Raw genomic sequence first — 19,363 nt, 5'->3', positions numbered from 1 at the left:
GCCTGCAGCAAGCCCCCCCCCCCGGAGGTGCGCGGCCGGCGGGGCGCCCCCCCCCACCCCCCGGGGCCGTTCCGCCCCGCTTTCCGCCAGGTGCGGGGCGCGCCCGCCGCCCGGGGAGCCGCCTCGGAGCTGATGTCAGCGCGGGGAGGCCGGAGCGATTGGGCCGAGGGAGCCCCGGCGGCGCCGCGCCCGCCCCCCGCACCCCCGCAGGGCCGGCTTCAAAGTGGCCGGCGCCGCGCAACTCGCGGAGGGGCGGGAAGCGGCTCCGCGGCCCCGCCGCTGCCCGACGGGCGCGGCTCGGCTCGGCTCGGCGCGGCGCGGCGCGGCGCGGCGCGGCTCGGCTCGGCGCGGCCCGGCCGGACTTGGCGCGGCTCGGCTCGGCGCGGCTCGGCGCTGCCGGGTGACAGGCGGCGCGCGGGGCTGCACGGCGCCGCCGAGCCCGACCCACCGCGCTATAAAAGCAGCCGCGGGAAGCGGCGAGGGCGCACGGCGGGAGAGCGCGGCGCGGCGCCGGCCGCGGCCATGACCTCCGTGCTGGGGACGGGCAGAGCGGCCGGAGGGCCCAGCGGGCAGCTGAAATGCAAGCCCAAGAGGAGGAGGAGGAGGAGATCCAAGAGGAAAGGTAGGGGAGCTTGCTTTTTCTTTCTTTTTTTTTATTCCCTCTCTCTTTCTGCCCGTCTTTCCCGCACGCGCATTCTCACACACTGACACACCGTCTGCTCCTGCTTTTAGTGTGCATTTATTTAGCAGCCGAGCACTTGTCAGCGGTCTTTGGGATGCTCCCTGCCCCGGCGGCCGGGCAGGGCGCCCTCCCGGGAAGATCTGCCCAGCAAAGCGGGGCTGCTACCTGCTGCGAGCCGGCGAGTGCCGGGGAGAGCGAGGGCTGTCGTTTGGGGAAGGGAAGTGCTCGCTCCCCTCCCACCCCCTTGCTTTGGGCCGAAGGGGTCCAGCTCCGCGGGGCCGGAGCCCCCCGGCGCTGCCCCGCAGTGTCGCCAGCCTCGCACGAAACCGCACTTATTTCCGATTTTTCTGAGTGTCTTGCTGCGAGCGCCGAGACGGGCGCAAGGCTGCGCGGTGTGTTTGACTTGCACATGCAGAGCGCAGAAATTGGTGCCCAGCCGCGACCAAAGGGCAGAGCCTGTTGGTGACAGCACCGGGCTGAGCCCCGAGCTGCTGCCTGACAGGTTGCTGCTGGCGAACTGCCTTTTATTTTATTTTTTTTATGAAGGTCCGCTGAGTTTGCTATGCTGAAGTTATGTGCAAAGGTGTTATTCCGCTTCTGAAAACAAGCCTTTTTTAGAGAAATACTAAATGTCATAATCCAGATAAGTAAAGCTACAGGATGTCATCAGGCAGTGGATATGCCCTAGATAAAAGCTCTTCTCAATGCCGTCCTGTTCTCTCCTGTAGAGAGGCTGACACACTATTGCCTGTTTTTTTGGCTTTTTACCTGAACAGCCAAAGTTAATAGACTGTGAACACTTTAAAGTAAAAATGAAATGATTTAAGAAGGAGGGTGCCAGAAGTGCCCTCTGCGATGCAAAGGCACTAACGAGAAGTGTTTATCTAAGCCATACATTTCACCCAATCTGTAATTGTCATCGTTATGTGGGACCAGTGTAAGTTTTAGTCAGCTAGTTCATCAGCTCAAGCTGATGTTTTGGATATGCGATTTCTTCTTCCGATCCTAGAAACTCTAATTTGGAGGCCCCATTAGCTAAGTATCTTTTTGATTATTAGTTATCTTAGAGCCAGTTAGCATGTCACATGATAACTTTTTAGAAAGATGTCTAAGTAGGCTTTGTATAGCAACTAGTAAAAAAATGGTCAAATGCTAAATGCTAGACTATATAATCTGATTCTCACTGTTTTAACTTGCTGTCAAACTCCTCCTCTTATTCATAGTCATAGTAACAAGTAGTGACTTAAGCACAAGTACAACCAACAAATGTTGGTTTTGTCAGTAGTGCCAGTGTCTGTGGTGTAACCTTGATTTGTTACTCCAAATGTTTAGCACGGGATAACACCTGGTGACAAAGGTTTTGTTGCATGCTGCATTACACAATAAATTTTAAGATGCTGAGCAGGGGAAGAGTTCCCATACTCAGTGTGTTTAAATCTTCACGTACTTTAGTTGTGCTCTACAGACTTCTGTGTTCTATTTGTTCTAGCAAAACTACTTGTTTAGGGAATTAAAAAACTTAGTCTAGTCCTAGGTATCCGGTGCTTGGCAGACAGAAATGAGTCAGTAATTCATTCACCTATGTAATGGAGCAAAGGTGCTTTGTTAAAAAGATTAACACTTGCAATTTACCTTTATAACAAATGGACAAAAGTGAGCATCTTTTAGTGGGACTTGTTTTCTGCTGCTTCCTTTGTTGCTGTGTATTTTGCCAAAAATAACGGGGAAGGTGAATGTCTTAAAGCTGAAAACTTGCTAAATAGTAACTTAGTAATGACAGCTATTTGCAGAATACCCAGCTGAAGGCTGATGGCATTCTAGAAAGCGCTTGACTGACCAGTATCACTTGAACTGTTCATTTATTTTCCCTTCAAATGTACTACTGTAAACACTTTCCAAATAATTATTATACTAACCAATTACATCTCAGGGAGCAATGCTTGTGTTCATACATTTTAGAATTTCTTTTCTATATACTTGCAGTATATATTTATAAAAATCAACATTAATGGAATTATACTGGCAAAAATGCCTGTAACTTAAAACACGCCCAACATTAAAACTGTTGGGTTTAACTCTTATGCTAGGTGGTTTACTTATCATATTTCTCTTTGTCTTTTTGATGGTGTCTAACACACAGGAAGTATTTAACAAATTTAGTATACTGAAGATCAGTCAAGAAAATGTTTATTAGCCTCGTAAATGACTACATCTTTATGAGAATTAGTATGTGCTCCTCTATTGTGCAGAATTATTCTATTTAATAATTGTGAAAAACCTTTTTAAAGGATTACATCAAAACCACCCACATCTAGCTATTCTTCAATACTTACTTTATTGTTTAGACCAAGAATACTTTTATGAGATGCTTTTAAGCATGTCAGTACATGTATACATGTATACACACACGCAGTTATCTATGCACATGTGTACAGAAAGAAATTCATTCCAGTCTTAAATTGGAATTGAGTATTAATCAGGATAAGAAAATGAAATTATCTGTCATATTCACATTCTTTTAAGGAGATGGATTCAACAGATTATTTATATAAATTAATATATTGTATCAGACATGTTACATATGAACCCTGTTAAAAACAAATTGAGACATTGGTTTGTATAACATGAAGGAATGCCTTTTAGGAGAAGGAAATATTTTCTGTGTAGTAGCATTAGTTTTCTCCTTCTGATTTACTTTCCGGTTATTTATCCCTGTTTTTGTCCATTTCAGTGTGAATTATAAATTAGCATGTTTGTGTATAGCCCTTTGCTCCGTTTCTCATGTACCTGGCTGCTCTGTTTTAGGAGTATCTTGGGGGCAGAAAGCAAGTTCAAGAGAGGAAAGAAAATAACATTCTCTAAACAGCTAAATTCACTGTGTATTTAGGCTAAAAAACAGTAAAAGAACACGTGCTGCTAGAGGGAGAAAGAGAATTTCCATAGACGCAAACTGAGCACTGAGGACTGTAAGACAGTGAGTGCGATTCCCGAGTACAAAGACATCCAGGAATTCATTTGCACGCACCTCATTTTTATGCTTATTAAAACCAGCCACAATTGAATATAAAGATCCTACCTTCGTGAGTTATCATTAACTATCCTTGCAATGAGTACTACACTGCAAGTATATATTTGTGTAGTACTTGCATTCAGTTTTATGCTACTTGTAGGAAGTATGTTAAAAAGCTAAAGTATTTGGCTATTCATAGCTATTTCTTAAGTTAGCATAGGTAGGAATATTTTCGTTGCCACTAAGAAAATGAAGCATGTTAACTCCTAATGGGAAGTTAACATACAAATTTCTCAAAGATTAAATGAATGTGGATGCCTGGCAGAATATCTGCATACTAATTTTGCTAATTTTATGTAAAGGCGGTAATAGATATTTTTTTTCCTCTTTCCTTTTTTTTTGATCTGTATAAAATGTATAAAAATGACCAGAAGTTAGAAAAACGTGCTTAATGCCTTAGAGAAATCTGTTTTAAATGTTTAGGGGTTTAACAGAGGGGGCTGGATTTGTGAGTTCTTGCTTTGTTTATTCCAAGGCTTCAGAATATGCCAGAGCACTGGCAGAATTTGACACAGTGGCCTCAGCAGATTTTGTGCAGATAGGATGGTATGGACTTTAAACAGAAAGTTTATTTTTTATTTTTTTCCAGAGATCAATGGTAAAAGCAGACTAGAAAAAAGCAGACTTGTCATTTACTGATAACGCTGAAAAGGCCCCACTTAGCAGCCCTCGGCAACTTCTTAGAAATCAACATATAGTAACTAAATATGAAAGAGGTGGTTGGAAATATGCCACTTCTTAATTATCTGCCAGTACATGACAACAAGTAAAGCACCTTATTTGTAATGCTGTTTTTGCAGAGCTAGTGATTAAAGTTAATTATTGGAAACAGGGAGAATCAGGTGTCCCTGATGCTGCAGCAGAAAGCCATGTCTGAGGCTGCTGCTGCTACAATGGGACGCGAAATAAAAGTTGTTGGAATAAACTAAATAAGGACTGCAAAAGGGTTCAAGAGGCAACATGATTGTGAAATGAAATTCCATGAAAAATTAATGAAATAGAAAGATTGTGCTGAGGATGGAGGGAGGAAACCAGCTTGGTTCTTCATCATCCTGCAATGCCAAAGTAATAAATGAGTGTGTTTCATCTTGGCTAGGTTCAGGGACACAACTCCTTCTCCACAACGGGATTGTGCCGTGCTTCGAGATGTGTTCCGCTTATCTCACTCCCTGACAGCTCAAGAGGAAGGGACTGGATTTGGTGATAAAATTAAATTGATTAAACCTTTATCCATCATCTAATTTTGTGCCTTTCTTTTCTTTTCTTTTCTTTTTTTTTACTATTACCTCCAATTTCTAGTGATCCGTGTAATGACAGCAATTTGAGATAGCATCAAGGACATTAGCTACAATGACTGAACTTAAATTTAGAATAAAAATATGGGATTCATGAGTCCATATCTAAATAGCAGACAATTAGGTTATAGCAGAGTTGTCTTCCTAGCAACAGCACTCCAAGTCTGAGGACAATAAAATGGCATGTTTTACTTTGAGAGAGAATAAAATATTTCAACTTTACCTTAAAGTATTACTTACGTAAGTAGAAGAAGTGCTAACATAAACCTAGAACATATCTTACATGAGCAATCACAAAAATAGTCAGCTTTACCTTTTTGGACATGGAAGTTGAGTTGGATGTTTTGCTTTCTTCAGTGGTGATGTAGAGGCATATAAACCATGCTGCAAAGTATCACAGTGTTAGAAATTGCTGCATATTGCTTAAAATTCTGTAGCTCCTCTTTGTGATTCAGGTAAGGAAATTCTTCTATAAGATGATTTTTTTCCCCAGCTTTGCTTACAAATTCTAGTTGAAGTGATATTAATGGAGTTTTAAAAATACTTAGGGCAGCCCATTCTGAAGTGATAACCTACAAATGGAAAACACTGCACTAAAAATTAAAGGTCGCATGAAATTGCCTTGTGAAGTATCAAAGCTACTAAAGGTCTGTGCAAACTGTTTTTGTAGATTCCTTTAATTTCCTTTAGATTAGCAAGTTGTATGAAGTGAAAGATTAGGGTATCTGGTTTCCATTAATTGTGCTACTTTTGAATTAATGCTGCCCAATATTGTATATTGGTTTTGCAAGTAGTAATGAACCTAAATTGATTTCCATGTTTACAGCTATCTCTACAACCTTTCCGGCAGCTTATGTTTTTTCCCTTGTAAACTATTAGTTATCCAGACAAAAAATCTGATATGCATCAGTAGACAGATCATTCTAAAGGCATCTGTGATGTACTTGGTATTTTTTTTGTGTTAAACAGCTTGGTTTGCCTGCAAATTGTATAAGTTTCAATAGTAAAATAAAGTGCTTACTTTTTTTCCCCAGCTGACCTTTGTTCCCTGATTATATGAATTTTAAACAAGGCAGCCAACCTAGAGGAGTTTTAACAGCATGTTGTGAGATGTAATGTATTAAAAAGGCCACTTTGTTACCTGGTGGAAGCAGCTGGTCAACCTGTCATAAAATGATCAGATTTAATGCTTTAATAGCAAGTACTAATAGGTGGTGTTATCGTTGTTGTTCAGTCTGTCTAGCATTTCTGACTTACTCTGCACTTAAAATACAAGGATGTATTTCTGTGCCCTGAGGTGACAGCATCCACCCAGGACTAAAGACTGGACTTCGCTGGGGATGGTTTAATGAAAACCCTGCTAAGCAAGGCATGATAACAAGGGAAGCACAGAGCAGGGCAGAGTGCGTGACGAGCGGGACGGATAACACCGACGATATTATGGAGTCATTAGCGAGCCAAGGTCTGCCTTCACCGAGCGTGTGCTGTTTCGTTCTGGCCGCTGTATCTCAGAAATGTACACTGGAAATGGAGGATTCGCAGGCATACGACAAAAGGGATTCAAAATGCGTAGAATTTCAGTGGAAGGAAATTGAAAAGACTTATTTTGTTTAATCTGGAGACAAACGTAAGTGGGAACTATAGTAATGAATGAAAGATTGTAAATGAGAGGAGCAGGCTACTCTGATTTACTTGGCATTTATTTATTTACAAAGAGGCCTTTAACAAAGCTGAATTTCAGCACATTTAAAACCCATAAAAGGGCTTTTTGTGTGGAGACAGTACGTAGCTAGCCTGTGGCACTCATTGCTTCGAGATAGGGTAAAACAAGACATACCCATGTGTAGGAAGGTGAGGCGGTTATTAGCTCTGCTGAGGCTGAACCCAGAAAGTTTGCTGAACGCTTCAGTGGATGTAGGGTTTGGCTTTAAGCAGGACGTGTTAGAGATTTTATAGATAGATAGATATGAATTCTCTATTTCTTGAAGTTATCTGGCTCCTTACTTACCTGGATTAAGAGGGTGATTTGTAGGGGGTTTGTTTCCTCACATAAGCTATGAGGTTTTTGCACTGTCTTCTGTTTATGACTAAAGCTAGTAGTTCAGGAGGTGAATTTTTGGGCTGATTCACAGTGACGGTGATCCATACCCACTTGTGTGGCTCACAAAACTCAAAAAACGCAAGCATGAAGAAGACAGTCCTATTTCCTTTGAATATGCCGGACCGCTTTAAGTTCCTTCCTGTCTGTTCCCCCTAACCCTGCTGCACGATGTATGTAAAGGGCTACTGAAATTGAGACTCTTTCCGTCTTCCTTGCTGCGGTGAGTTCGGAATGATAACAATGGAAATAACTAAAAAACCTCACCCTGTCCTTTCTTATTCCCTTAGAAAAAGAAACCAAACCACATGGGATAGCAGGTGGTCAAAATGAGTTGTATAAACACATGATGGTTAGTTAAGCAGAAGAAGACCAGGTACTGACATGACCGCTACCATACCATCATGAAATGAATGTTGCGTAGCGGGAAGTGGCTCTTGCAAACCGGAGGCCTTGCCCATGGAGGTGTTCCTGCCTGGCTCCGGATTTGGTCCCACCGCCCTGTTAGCTGTCGCACCCGATTTTGGAATCGCGCCCCTTGCGAACGCCGTTCCTGGGAGCTGCAGTCCGGGGCGCTGGTGTTTTGCGTGCCACTTGAGAATGAGCAGTGAGTAGGTCTCAGGAAAATGCTTCGTGATAAAGTGTGATTTTGTGATTTTTTTTTTTTTTACCATTTTTACATCATCTTTGTTCCTTATAATAGAAATGGTGCTGAAAATTATTAGCAGAGTCACCATCCTCTAACCGCTAATGAAACATCAGCATGAAGATTCAGAGCTACTGCAAGGTGTGGGAAGAAAGAATTTGACAGACGTTTTTCTCCATCTCTATAGAAAGAGATTTACACACAACTAATTTTATGTAATTGCCTGCTTCTTACCACTTTGCAGAAACTGTGAAATGGCTATTTATTCCTTAAATAGTGGAGTTTAACAAATGTAAAATGATGACTATCAAGCCAAGTCTAATAACATACTATGTTTTTGTAAGGCCTGCCCCTGCTGCCCTTGCTCACATTGAAATTGAAACTTCTTCTCAGCGTGAGTCAGGGTGGCAGAATTGTGCTGCTGTATACGTGTGTGTATATAAGTCCCTCTATATATACATAATGTATGAAATACGATGTTTTTCATTCTTTAATTGTGTAGCTGTGTTAAATCAATGGGTATATAACTAAAATAAAACTCCAGGTTATATCAGACAATCCAGTCAAGTCAACAAAAATTATTTACAGTTGAGATTAGTTTTTATATTATGTTGAATAATTTTGTTCAGAGATGTAAAAATAAAATACATATGTAGCGTGTGTATCTATACATCCATTCATAAGTACATGCTGTATGATTTGTAATTTAAAATATGTATATTATACAGAGAGATATAAACATAATCATAAGATTTATGATCACTCTGTATAACAACAAAGGTCTTGCAGAGAAATCACAAAGACACTTACACAAAGATCAGAAGATTTTTTTTTAACTGAGAAAAATAATGAAAAATTTCTTATACTTCAGAATTTTCAGGATAATTCTATATTCTGTTTTTGCACATATGCTTTCCATGATAAATAATAAGTAATTCAGAATGTTGCAGACAGAAGCTTGTACAGGAGCCTGTAATACTCATGGCAGGAAACCCCAAATCTTCACTAAAAAGGTAGATTTGGTCTTAAGTTTCTTTGTGTGCTGATCTTTCTCCAGCTCAGTCCTATAGAAGAATTCATTTAAAAGGGAACAGAAGCAGACACTAAGCTCGTATTTGTTTTTACATCCGTGCTGTCAGACCTGCCACAGAACGTCAGGTGAAATGCCTATAGGTTCTTGAATAATATTTAACTTTCATTAGTTGATTTCCAGGTTGTAATTCCCCTCCTTCGTGCTAGTCATGAATTGGTATTTAAATGTTCATCTGAATGGTGATTTGGGGAGGCAGGGGGCAGAATCGCAATGGTCCGTATTGTTTCCGTTGTTGAACAACATGGACAGTAATTAAATTGAAGCTCAGCTCTTGCTGCCTGGATTTTATAGTTTAAAAGAAACAGTCCAGAAAAGAAATGTTCTCTAATAGAAGGTCTCCTCCAGCTGCAACTGCTACAAGGATTATCGATTGATCTGTGTTTATCATTTATTTATGCTAACGCATCTGATGAGCGTCTGTAAAATCCATTTTATTCTAAAATCAGATACTTGACTCATTTTAAATTCACATTTAGAATGACCACTTTTTACAGATGCGTGACAGGGGTTTGCTTGACTTAGTACTGTGCTTGCAGCCTTCAGCTGAAATCCAGGAGCACAACTCATTTGATGATTTTTTTTAAAAAAGAAAAAGTTTCACTGTGTGACTCCTTTAGAATTCATACATGGGCGAGAAGAGGGAATATTCAATATTCAAGTCTTTCTAGGTGAACTAGTACCCTGCCACTAATACTTTTACAAATAGTACCTTAGCTCTGCATTAATTTTGTTAAAAGAATCTCTCTCTGCATGTTATGGCACAAGGTATAAACTGGGGGGTAAAAACAGGGGCTAAGACACTACGAGTACCGGCTCTCAGAACGCGGGTGTTTCACGTCCCAAACAAATGTGGGGATTTTTAAAGATGTACACCTGCTTTTATTAACCCAAAGTGCAGTAGCACCCTTTGCAGTTAAATCTGGTTCGTAATAGATGTAGTTTAACAGAGCACAGCTTTGTGGATTAGTTAGCCCGTGCACATTTTTAAGCAGACGATAAAATGGCACAAGACTTGAGACCATGGACAAGGTACTTGGGCAGGTTTTCCTGAAGGCTAGCAGTGAATCCCTTATTAAATTTACACTTGCATGATATAAGGCGTGTTGGTCTATTTTTCCTGGCCTATGACTAAGATCATCCTTCTCTTCAGATAATTCCAGCTCATCCGAGCCAGAAAGGGCTTTCGCTGCGCACGGTTAATAAAAACGCATCAGCATAATTGTCCTGGGTACGTGCACTTTTCTCGCAGTATTTCTGCCGAAATTCTTATTCTCTCTCACCAAAGAGAGACCAGGTACCCCCAATTTACAGAGATGTAAAATGAGTCAGAAAGTTAATAAATCTGCCTGCAGAATGAATTACCAAAGGATGGGATGCGGGAGTCTGCAGCTCTCGGGCCCCGACATTAAATGAACCGCTGTTTCTGGTTCGTAACTGCTGTTCCTGCAGCTGCATCAGCTCCGTAGCTGCCTGACCTCTCCGGTACGTGGCGAGGTCCCGGGAGCCGTGCTGGTTCCTCGGGGACGGTGCGCGCCGCGGGGCCGCAGCCGGCGGGCCGGGCTGGCGAGGCGCTTTGCAAAGCACCGCTGCCTCCCTGCTCGGCGGCCTTGGGAGGGAAGAAGGCAGCTTTGCTTTGCTTTGCTTTCTTTCTTTTTTTTTTAATATGCAGATTCGTGGGATCAGATTCCTTCTTGGTGTTAAATCACTTTTGCTGCTCAGTTTCCAAGGGGCACTTCTGAGATTCCCCCAGAATCGCTCGCTGTGAGTGCTCAGGAGGAGGTGTCCATGCGCCCGAGTTACGTTTTAAAGGGAGCTCCTCCTTTGGTATTAGCAGCACTGACAAATCTGCACAGTAACTGTATTTTTGCAGCATACTTTCTTAAGGTGCTAGTGGAATTTGCTTATGGAATTGATTGAAGCTGTTATGGATTATTTTTTAAAAAATGAAATTAATCCTTTTAAATGAATGACTTAATTTCAACGAGATTTAAATATTATGTAGACGTCAGCTTTTATTTCCTTTAAAAATTGTAATAACAGACCCTACATTTGTACCTCACTATTAGTTCATTGTTTTTTTATGTGTGTGCTTCTTGGAAAACCAGAAGTTTATTCCACTTCAAATAGGACTATTGTATCCTTAACCACTAGATAATACTTTGACTAAAGGGTGGCAGACAATTCTAAAATTAAAGAATATAGAAGGAGAGCGAGAAAGGTTTAATTTCTGAGTCAAGGACTGTAAATCTGAAAGTTAAAAACAATGTTTAAATATAAAAAATCTCTTCCCTAATGTAAGCTATGCATCATTACTTTAATTTTACATCAAAAGAAAAAAAAAATTCTCATCAAGAGTCATCAGAACAAAACGGAATTAAAAAGCAACCAATAACTCACAGATTATTTTGGGTCTTGTAAAGTGCTGTTATGAGGGGAGTAGGATTTAAGCACAACAGAAGCTGTCTCAATTTAATTATACTAATGATGTAAAAGGTAAATGGAAAAGCTCCAAAGAAGCACCTTTTATAACATTATGCATACAAAGTGCACGTAGCCCTCGAGATGCCTGTGTTTGTCACACATTTGCCCTTTTTAAACCCGAGTCATTCTTTGCCAAGACCCGGATCGCTTCCCGCCCTTCCCTCGTTGTCCGAGCTCCCTCGTGTGCATCCTCGCCGGTCGGAGCAGCTCGTGTTCCCACAAACTGTGCAAACAGCGGTACGCGTGGAGCGGGCGGCGCGACCGGCGCAGCGCGGCGTGGGAGGGCTTTGGGCTAGCGAGCAGCCTTGATTCGGCAGAGTCGCTCGTGCGGTCCCTTGCTGTTCGGAAGAGCGATAAATGGTAAGTAACAAGATCTGCGTGGAGACGGGAGAGTGCTTGGCTATTTTGTGGAAGCAGGGACTAGACTATGAATTAGTATTCTTTTCCCAAATAATTCCTGTTTATAAGAATTTCTAGCACCCGTGCTTATCAACATATATTTCTTGGGGCCCAGTCTCATGTTATCATATTTAACCGATCTTCCTAACGCTTGTTTGATCTGAAGAAACATTTCTGTGACGGTGACAGGAGTGGTTAGTTTCTGCGCTGCTTAGGTAGAAATGAGAGGCAGCAAAAACGCACGGGCGAGAGGTCGGCGGTTTGTTGGTGTCGGCTGCGGATCGTTTCCCTTCTGCTGGTGCGCGCCGCGGCGCGCTGCCCCGGGCGCGACGTGTCGAGGGGCGGCCGTGCGCGGAGCCGCTGGGGGAGCGCCGCTGCTGGTTCGCCGCAATCCGCGCCGCGACGCGAGGCTCTTCGGTCGTCTTCAGCGCGGCGTTTGCGCGCGCGTGAAGTACGGGCAGGCGGGCGGACTGAGGGCACAGCTGGACGTGGCGCTGCCAGCACATCTGTAACCAAAAACGTGGCCTGAGGGTGACGGTAGTACGGCTCCGACTCCAGGGAGCTGGTTTCTCTCAGCTCTTCCTACGAGACAGCTTGTCCCTGCTGAAGGTTGACAACGTATTACATAAATTTCCCTGCAACAGCTTGTTTCAGAAACTTTCCCCGGTAATGTAGATTAAGTTAGAATTTTGTTTTGACTGCTTTAATGCATATTCATTAGATAAAAGCCCAGACAATTACTGTGATAGTTTCACTAGCAGGTGGAGTATGGTTTAGGATTGGATGGCCATGGGATTTGTTGGAATAATCTCAGAGAAATTTGGGGGATTATTTTTATGGTGAGGGGGTTGGTATGAAAAGTGAAACCATAAGCAGATTGGAAGGTGATTTCATTATGTTTTTATGATTGTTTGCTTTCACTATTTTAAATCTAGACTAAGTTCATACTTAGAACAAATGAAAGTCTCCTCTTAGGGCAAGAAATGAACCACACAAATAAATGCTACCTAAGTAATATAATTTAAAATAACATTAGGAGTGTGCAACACTATTTCTAAAGAGATTGCATTTATTTTCTGTTATGAACAACTAGAAAAACATATATTCACATATCATATGTTGGGCTGTATTGGGTTATATATTTCATGCATTCTGTACATTAAGGTTGTTATTCAGTTTTTGTTGAGTAGGTAGTATATACTGAAAAGATACATGCATGAACTCTGGTTTGGATTTGAAAAAAAAAAGAAAAAAAGGAGAAAGCACAGTTTCCTTTTTTGTTTCTACTGGAAGAGAAAAAAGACAAAGATGGAGGGCAGAATTGAGATGAAGGGAACAGGAGCGCAGTCCTGCATGCACGGAATACGTGGGGATCGTCCCTCTTCGGGAGGATTGCGCCTGCCTGCTACAGGGGCCGTGGTCCCGGAGGTCGCTCTCACGCGGGTGGTCACGTTGTCCCCCTGCCAGCAGATTTCGGCAGCAATTCTTGCATGGGTTAGGATCCCGCTAACTGGCACTGTCAGTTATGGATCACTGGCAAACATGAGTTTCAAAAGGCAAACGAGGAAGTTAAAATTGCACATGCGAGAAAGCACTTCATTTCGTTTCTACAGCACAGCATCAGAATTTAACATTAAGAGAGGTATAAAAATGCACTTGCATAACACAGAAGTTGTCGGTCTAGACTTCCCATCTGTTGAATGCCTTTTTACTAAGTATCGGTAGCAGCTCAGTATCTGACTTCACAGAAATCGTAAAGTAAAAATGCTAATAATTTCTCTACGCTGTTTTGTTACTAATGAAACTTCAAAGCATGAATGCATAAGTTTATATTCAACTTCTCTTTATATACTTAAACACAGACACTCTAGTACTATGCATATTAATGTGCCAAAATGTGCTCCAGTGGTGTGTATATTAACGTGGCTGCATATTCATGTAAAGGGCTGAACTCAGTGGAAGTTTTGTCCTTGGCTTTAATAGGAGCTCAGACCAAACTCACAGTTTTAATAAGCATTAGGCCAAATTTCCAGGATTGGTTTGGCTCATGAGATTGTTTTTCTTATTGTCGTAGCTGATTTTTAGTTCTTAGGCACAAGTTTTGTACAAGCCGCGTCACTTCACCGAGCTGGTGTAGAGTGGTTGCTTTGTTGCCAGTACTGCTTTCATGCTCTCTTCACCATCCTCTTGTGTCGTTGCTGCCTTCTGTTTGTTTTATTCGTGGCTTGCAATTCCCTATGCAGTTATAACTGATTAATTAGCAAACCTCTAGCTTCAGTCTCTGAAATTTTCTCTTAGGCTCAGATCATTTACAATCTCAATTGAAAAGACAAGATTGAATGTCAACCTTGTAATTAATCTCTCTGCATCTTGTACCTATCGTGGCTGCTGTTTGCTCTTTATTATGACGGTTTTTTCATAAGGTTTAAATGTTGCGCTCCGCCTTGTCTGGGCTCTGATTCTGCCGGTTCTGGTTCTGGGAGATCCTTACCGCTCCTTGTAGGGGAGACCAGAGCAAAGTCTCCCCCTGCCTCATGTCTTTCGCCCTGGGAAGTATCTTCTTCCCAAGGTGCTAGGCTGCAGGTGGGATGTGGTTCAGGTGAGGGAGGTGCCAGGAGAAGGAGCCATTTAGCATTTTGCACTTCCAGGGGGAAGCAGCGGGATGGCAGAGCTTCTCTGCCCCCCTCCCCGACATGCAGCATGAAGGGATAGTGGAAGAGGGGTTTTGCTGAGATGTTGTACGTTTGTCCGGACAAATAGAATAGTGATGACTAAAATATTTCTTTGCTTGTCTCATCTACTACTCTAGTTACCATCTTAAGCACCAACTAGCAGCACAAAGATTTATCTCTTCAAAAGGCACTAGCCATCTCCAAGTGTCACATAATTTATACAGCAATTGCTTGTTTATTCTCTGTTGACATTAACACCCACATGGACTTGTCATTCCGAAGGACTCAGTTTTCCCCAGCTCGAACTGGGCCAAAGGGGGATATTCAGATCCCCTCACACAGAATTCCTCAGAATAAATAGAAGCGTGATGGTGCCAGCGGTTGCTGGACTCTCTCGAAGCTGTGTGTTTCTGTTATTCATACAGTCTAAGCCTCTGAAAATTTGTTACAATATTCTCCCTAGTAATAGCTCCAAATGTTTTTTTCAAAAGGACTACTGCAGTTTTTGGAATGACGTTGTTAAATAATATCATTATAAATATTTTTATTATGCAAATTGGTGAGGGAAAGAAAACAGCTAGCATTTCTAACTCTTTTTTTATTCCTTTCATGAGTGAGTGTGATTATCCATGATCTTTGTAGGTACTGTGTTAAAAATAATTTCAAACATGAATAGGAAAAAACATGTGCAGAGAGCTTTGTTTCAGCCAGAATTAGAAATGTGAAGTGTCTTTATGGGGCTGTTATTCTAGTTTTCCATTGTTTCTCAAAGTATGCAGAATAAGTGTGTCTGTGACCAACATAGCCTGTGAAGCATTTTGAAATTGTCTCAAATGCTCATTTCTTTCCCAAGGAAGAACTAATTTTAAGTATTCCAAAAGGCCTTTCAGGAGATATGGCATCTTTTCTCTCTCTCTCTCTCTCTCTCTCTTTTTTTTTTCCTTTTTTTTTAAGAGTGTCTCTCTTATTCACTTATCACAGCGAATATGCTTATTCACTTACAGCCTTACCTTGCCCAGATCCATACCTCTCTTCTGTAATACCTTTTTGAGAAAAGGTGATTGTACTAGCAATAAGGTAATATCCCCTTTAGGCAGCAGCTCAGAGGTCTCAGCCTCTCCAGTGCGTTGGCTGGTCTCCTACATCTGGTAGCTTTAGCTGCTGTGTTTGGACAGCAGTCCATCAGGGAGGAGCAGCTGACAAAAGCAACTTGCTTAGGCTCTATTTTGGGCAAGATACTCTTCTTTCTTTAGAAGACACAATGTTTCCAGAGTTGATGGAGCTTGTGAGAGATGCGAGACTGTGCCTAGGACAAATCTGTACGCAGGAGGGAGAGCTAACATGAGGCAAGGTTGTCATGAGTTACTCAGTTTTCTTCTGCACCCTCCCTTGAGAACAGTGGGAAGGTCTGTTATGTGCAGAAATCTATGGCCTCCATGAGTGTCTGTCCAAATGCAAGTTGGTGGCTACAGTGAGGCATGTGCTAGGGAGCTGCTAAATGTTGGGATCACTGGATGATGCAAATAGCCAATTCTGCTGGATGCACTTGCAGATGAATGTATAGAGATATTATCAGCTGGGGATTCAAATACCTTGTGCTTGTTTTATGTGTCTCAGTGGTATTGCAGGAGCATAGTGGCCTATTGGTCCTGGTCTGCTGTGCTCCAAGCACCACCAGCAGGGAATAACTGGATTTTACCTGGCATTTACTGGGGCTTCAGAGGCAGCTTTGCACTGTTACAAAATGGATTCCGATACAGGAAGCGCAATTCTGAAACTAGCAATGCTGGAACTTAAAATGATCTTTTTCTTTATTGCAGGGACATACTCTTAGGGCTTCATTCATCTCCCATGTGAATACAGTCCTCCCATTTTCATGTTGGGTATGCTAAACTGGGGTCTGAGGGCTATGCATTACGTTTTACAGAAACAGGAGTTACCCAAGATTTTGAGTGATTACAATGTTTTTCTCTTTAAAAAATATGCACTTTTTTAGGCCTGTATGTTTTAAAAAATAATGAAAAACTGAAGTATCAACACACAAACTATGGTTTGATTTTTTTCACTTGATCCTCATTTTTATTTTGGTCACATGGAGGAGATCTTTCCTTGGTTGACTTCCAATTTCTGCCTATGGTAAACTGCAAGGAAAGGGTAGAACACAGACCCAATTCCTATAAAAATGACTGTTTCCTGTTTTCTGAAGTTACCTCTTAAGCTACAATAGTCGTCACCTGTAAGTAGCTGAAGCTGTTTATGCACTACTGTCTTAGGTGATCCCTGGGACAACATGAGGTTAGAAATAGCAACATATCTACATTTCTTGCTGCTGGTGGTAAACTCTGCTTAAAATCCCTTCGTGGGAGCACTGACTTGTACCATGGACTGTCTGGTCTTCAGAGAAGTCTTCAGTTTGAGCTGGCAGCCAGCAAGGAGATGGTTTCAGAGAAGGCATCTGAGATCACCTACAGCAAGGGCAGACAGGATGGCTGAGCAGCCTGGCAAGTACCCGCTGCCAGCCATAGCCAGAGGCCAGGTTTGAGAACTACCATGTTTTCGATATATATAATGTGGTTATAGGCTGCAACATTGCAGCCCCTGCCTCGGTGCCTTGGACAGACCCCCGTAGGAACGCTGGGGAATGAGCCCAGTGATAATTGGGTCACTATGTAGCTTTGAAGCAAGGAGTTCAGTAGAACCTCACTCATTAAAAAACACTGTTGATACAAAATTTAACAAGTTGTCAAGTGAGATGATGAACTTAATGACGATGGGAGTTTATTTGCTCTAAACGTGCAGCTGCCATTCTTATTAGTGGCCCCATATCGGACCATCGGTGGCAACAAGCACGTTTGTTACTGTTTTGCCCATCTGATTTCAGATGTCACTGTCCTCAGTGAGAGTATTTATAGCGTTCATGGTATACTTGCAAAAGTAGAGTGTGACTATGCAGCCCTTATTCCCAAGAGTTGCTATTACACAATGTAGGCTTTGCACTAAGTGGGCTAATTACATAAGGAAGTATTGCAGGAGCCGGCCTTTGCCGTAACGTGAAAGGAGCCAAGGTTTCGTAATGAGAGAGCTCTCTGCTCTTAGACCTCGTGTGCAGCTTGCAAGGATCCATTCTGAGGAGCAGAGAAACAAGATTTTGGCAACAAACAGTGTGGCAAAAGGACTTTCTCAGCCCTTCTGTATTCGAAGGGCTCATAGCCCTCTTTAAGAAGGCTATGGGTACTACCACTCGATGAATAAATTCTAAAAGATGTAAAATATGCATGTTTAGAGATGCATGAATAGAGATGGAATTATATACCACATAAAACATAAAACCGTTATTTTATCTAAAATAATTAGAAAGCCCCTTATTCTGTCAGCACACAGCACATTAATGTGATCAACCCAGTCACTATGGGAGCAAAAAAAAAAAAAGAAAAAGAAAAAGAAAGCAGTGTATAAGTGTATAGAACTTGGGAAAGATATATTTGACACATTTACATAAATAATGCAAAAATAGAGAAGACATTTAGAAAACAGAAATCAAATTTGTTATTTGTTTTAATCTGTTATGAGTTTGTAATAGTTAGGATTAGAAAATGATCACTGAGAAACATTATTTGTATACTGTGCATCTCAAATCACTGAGGACTCTTTCATTTAAAAAAAATCATCAGCAAAAGGCTGTATCGATGTATGAATGGAGAGGAATCAAATGTTTCTGCTACTGCAAAAAATTAATAATATAAGTCATTAGCATTAGTGCAACTTGCTTCTCTTTCTAATTTACTGCCACATATCTAGATTAACTGTAAAATATTCTTAGGTTTAGGACACAGTGTCCTCCATTGAATGCTTAGCAGGGAAAGGTTATTAACATTGAATGGGGACTGTTCTCTCTGGAGAGCTGCAGATAAAATGACCAGGGAAAGAAATAGCACAACTTCTCAAATTAGCATAATTAGTAATTATCTCTTAATAGCCCCACTTGGCTTTGGAGACTTGGCACTTGAAATTCCGCTTAAAGTTCAGTGAGGAAAAACAAATTTCACGCTGAAATGTCTCAATAACACAGCTGAGCTGCTGAGGTAATCGTCTGGTTTAGGTAAAGGGAAGGAGATGAACATATGGATAGCTAGGATCTTTCCTGTAAGTACCATGTTTGTGTTTGCATGTGTAAAGCACTCAAGGCTTAATGGTACAATTGCGACTTTCTTTGGGGTTGATGGGAGGGCAGGGGGTGAGTGAGTGGGATTTTCTGCCGTTCTTTAGTGGAGCTAAATAGAGGAAGATAATAAACTCAAATTTCTTTCGTGAGCCTTGTTGGAAATAAATAAATAAATAAACAGAGACAAACAAGCCTAATTGTGGATAGAAACAGCAGCCCTTATTGTAGCCAGTGGCAGAACTAAACCCTTCCCAAATGGCAATGTTCTCCAACATTTAACCCAAGGCAAAACCAGATGAATAAATGCAGGGAGTCTGCTCACCCTAAGTCTTTTCCTTTCTGTGGCAAGGAAGCAGATGGCTCTCTTAAGATGCTCTTGGCTGGGAAAGAACAAAAGCAGGAGAGAAATATTTACAGTTTTTACATACCTAAAAGCCAGTTCTCTTTATCCTCAGGCAGGAAGCAATTTGTCAGCCCGTCCTCATGAAAACAACACTTTGTTATTAAGTCACATTTGCTTTCACATGTTGCACAGTCAGTTAGAAGCTCTTAAGGAGAAACCATATATGTAATTGATAAAACTGCCTAAACTAGCTTGAAATAGGACAAGTTTCATTCTACTCTCTCGGTCAGACAGCCAATTCGTATTGTGTGCCAACACATCCATAATGGATTTTGGGGGGTGATTGGGTTTTTTGTTTGTTTTTGCCTGTTTTGTTGTTGTTGTTTGGAGAGGGTTTTTTTTGAAGAAGAAGTATCACACTG

At 41.8% G+C, this 19,363-nt stretch overlaps 1 protein-coding gene across 1 annotated transcript in view; it reads left to right on the top strand.

Moving 5' to 3' along the window:
• The first annotated feature begins 522 nt into the window (after window positions 1-522).
• ADARB2 (adenosine deaminase RNA specific B2 (inactive)) overlaps window positions 523-19,363 on the top strand; it is a 318,783-nt gene continuing 299,942 nt past the window's right edge. Inside the window, exon 1 of the mRNA XM_062567674.1 lies at window positions 523-622. Coding sequence (XP_062423658.1) covers window positions 523-622 — 100 coding nt within the window. The remainder of the gene's footprint in view (window positions 623-19,363) is intronic.

The sequence above is a fragment of the Rhea pennata genome, chromosome 2, assembly GCF_028389875.1.
Source record: "Rhea pennata isolate bPtePen1 chromosome 2, bPtePen1.pri, whole genome shotgun sequence".
Classification (NCBI taxonomy): domain Eukaryota; kingdom Metazoa; phylum Chordata; class Aves; order Rheiformes; family Rheidae; genus Rhea; species Rhea pennata.
This window is presented reverse-complemented; position numbering and strand designations above follow the sequence as displayed.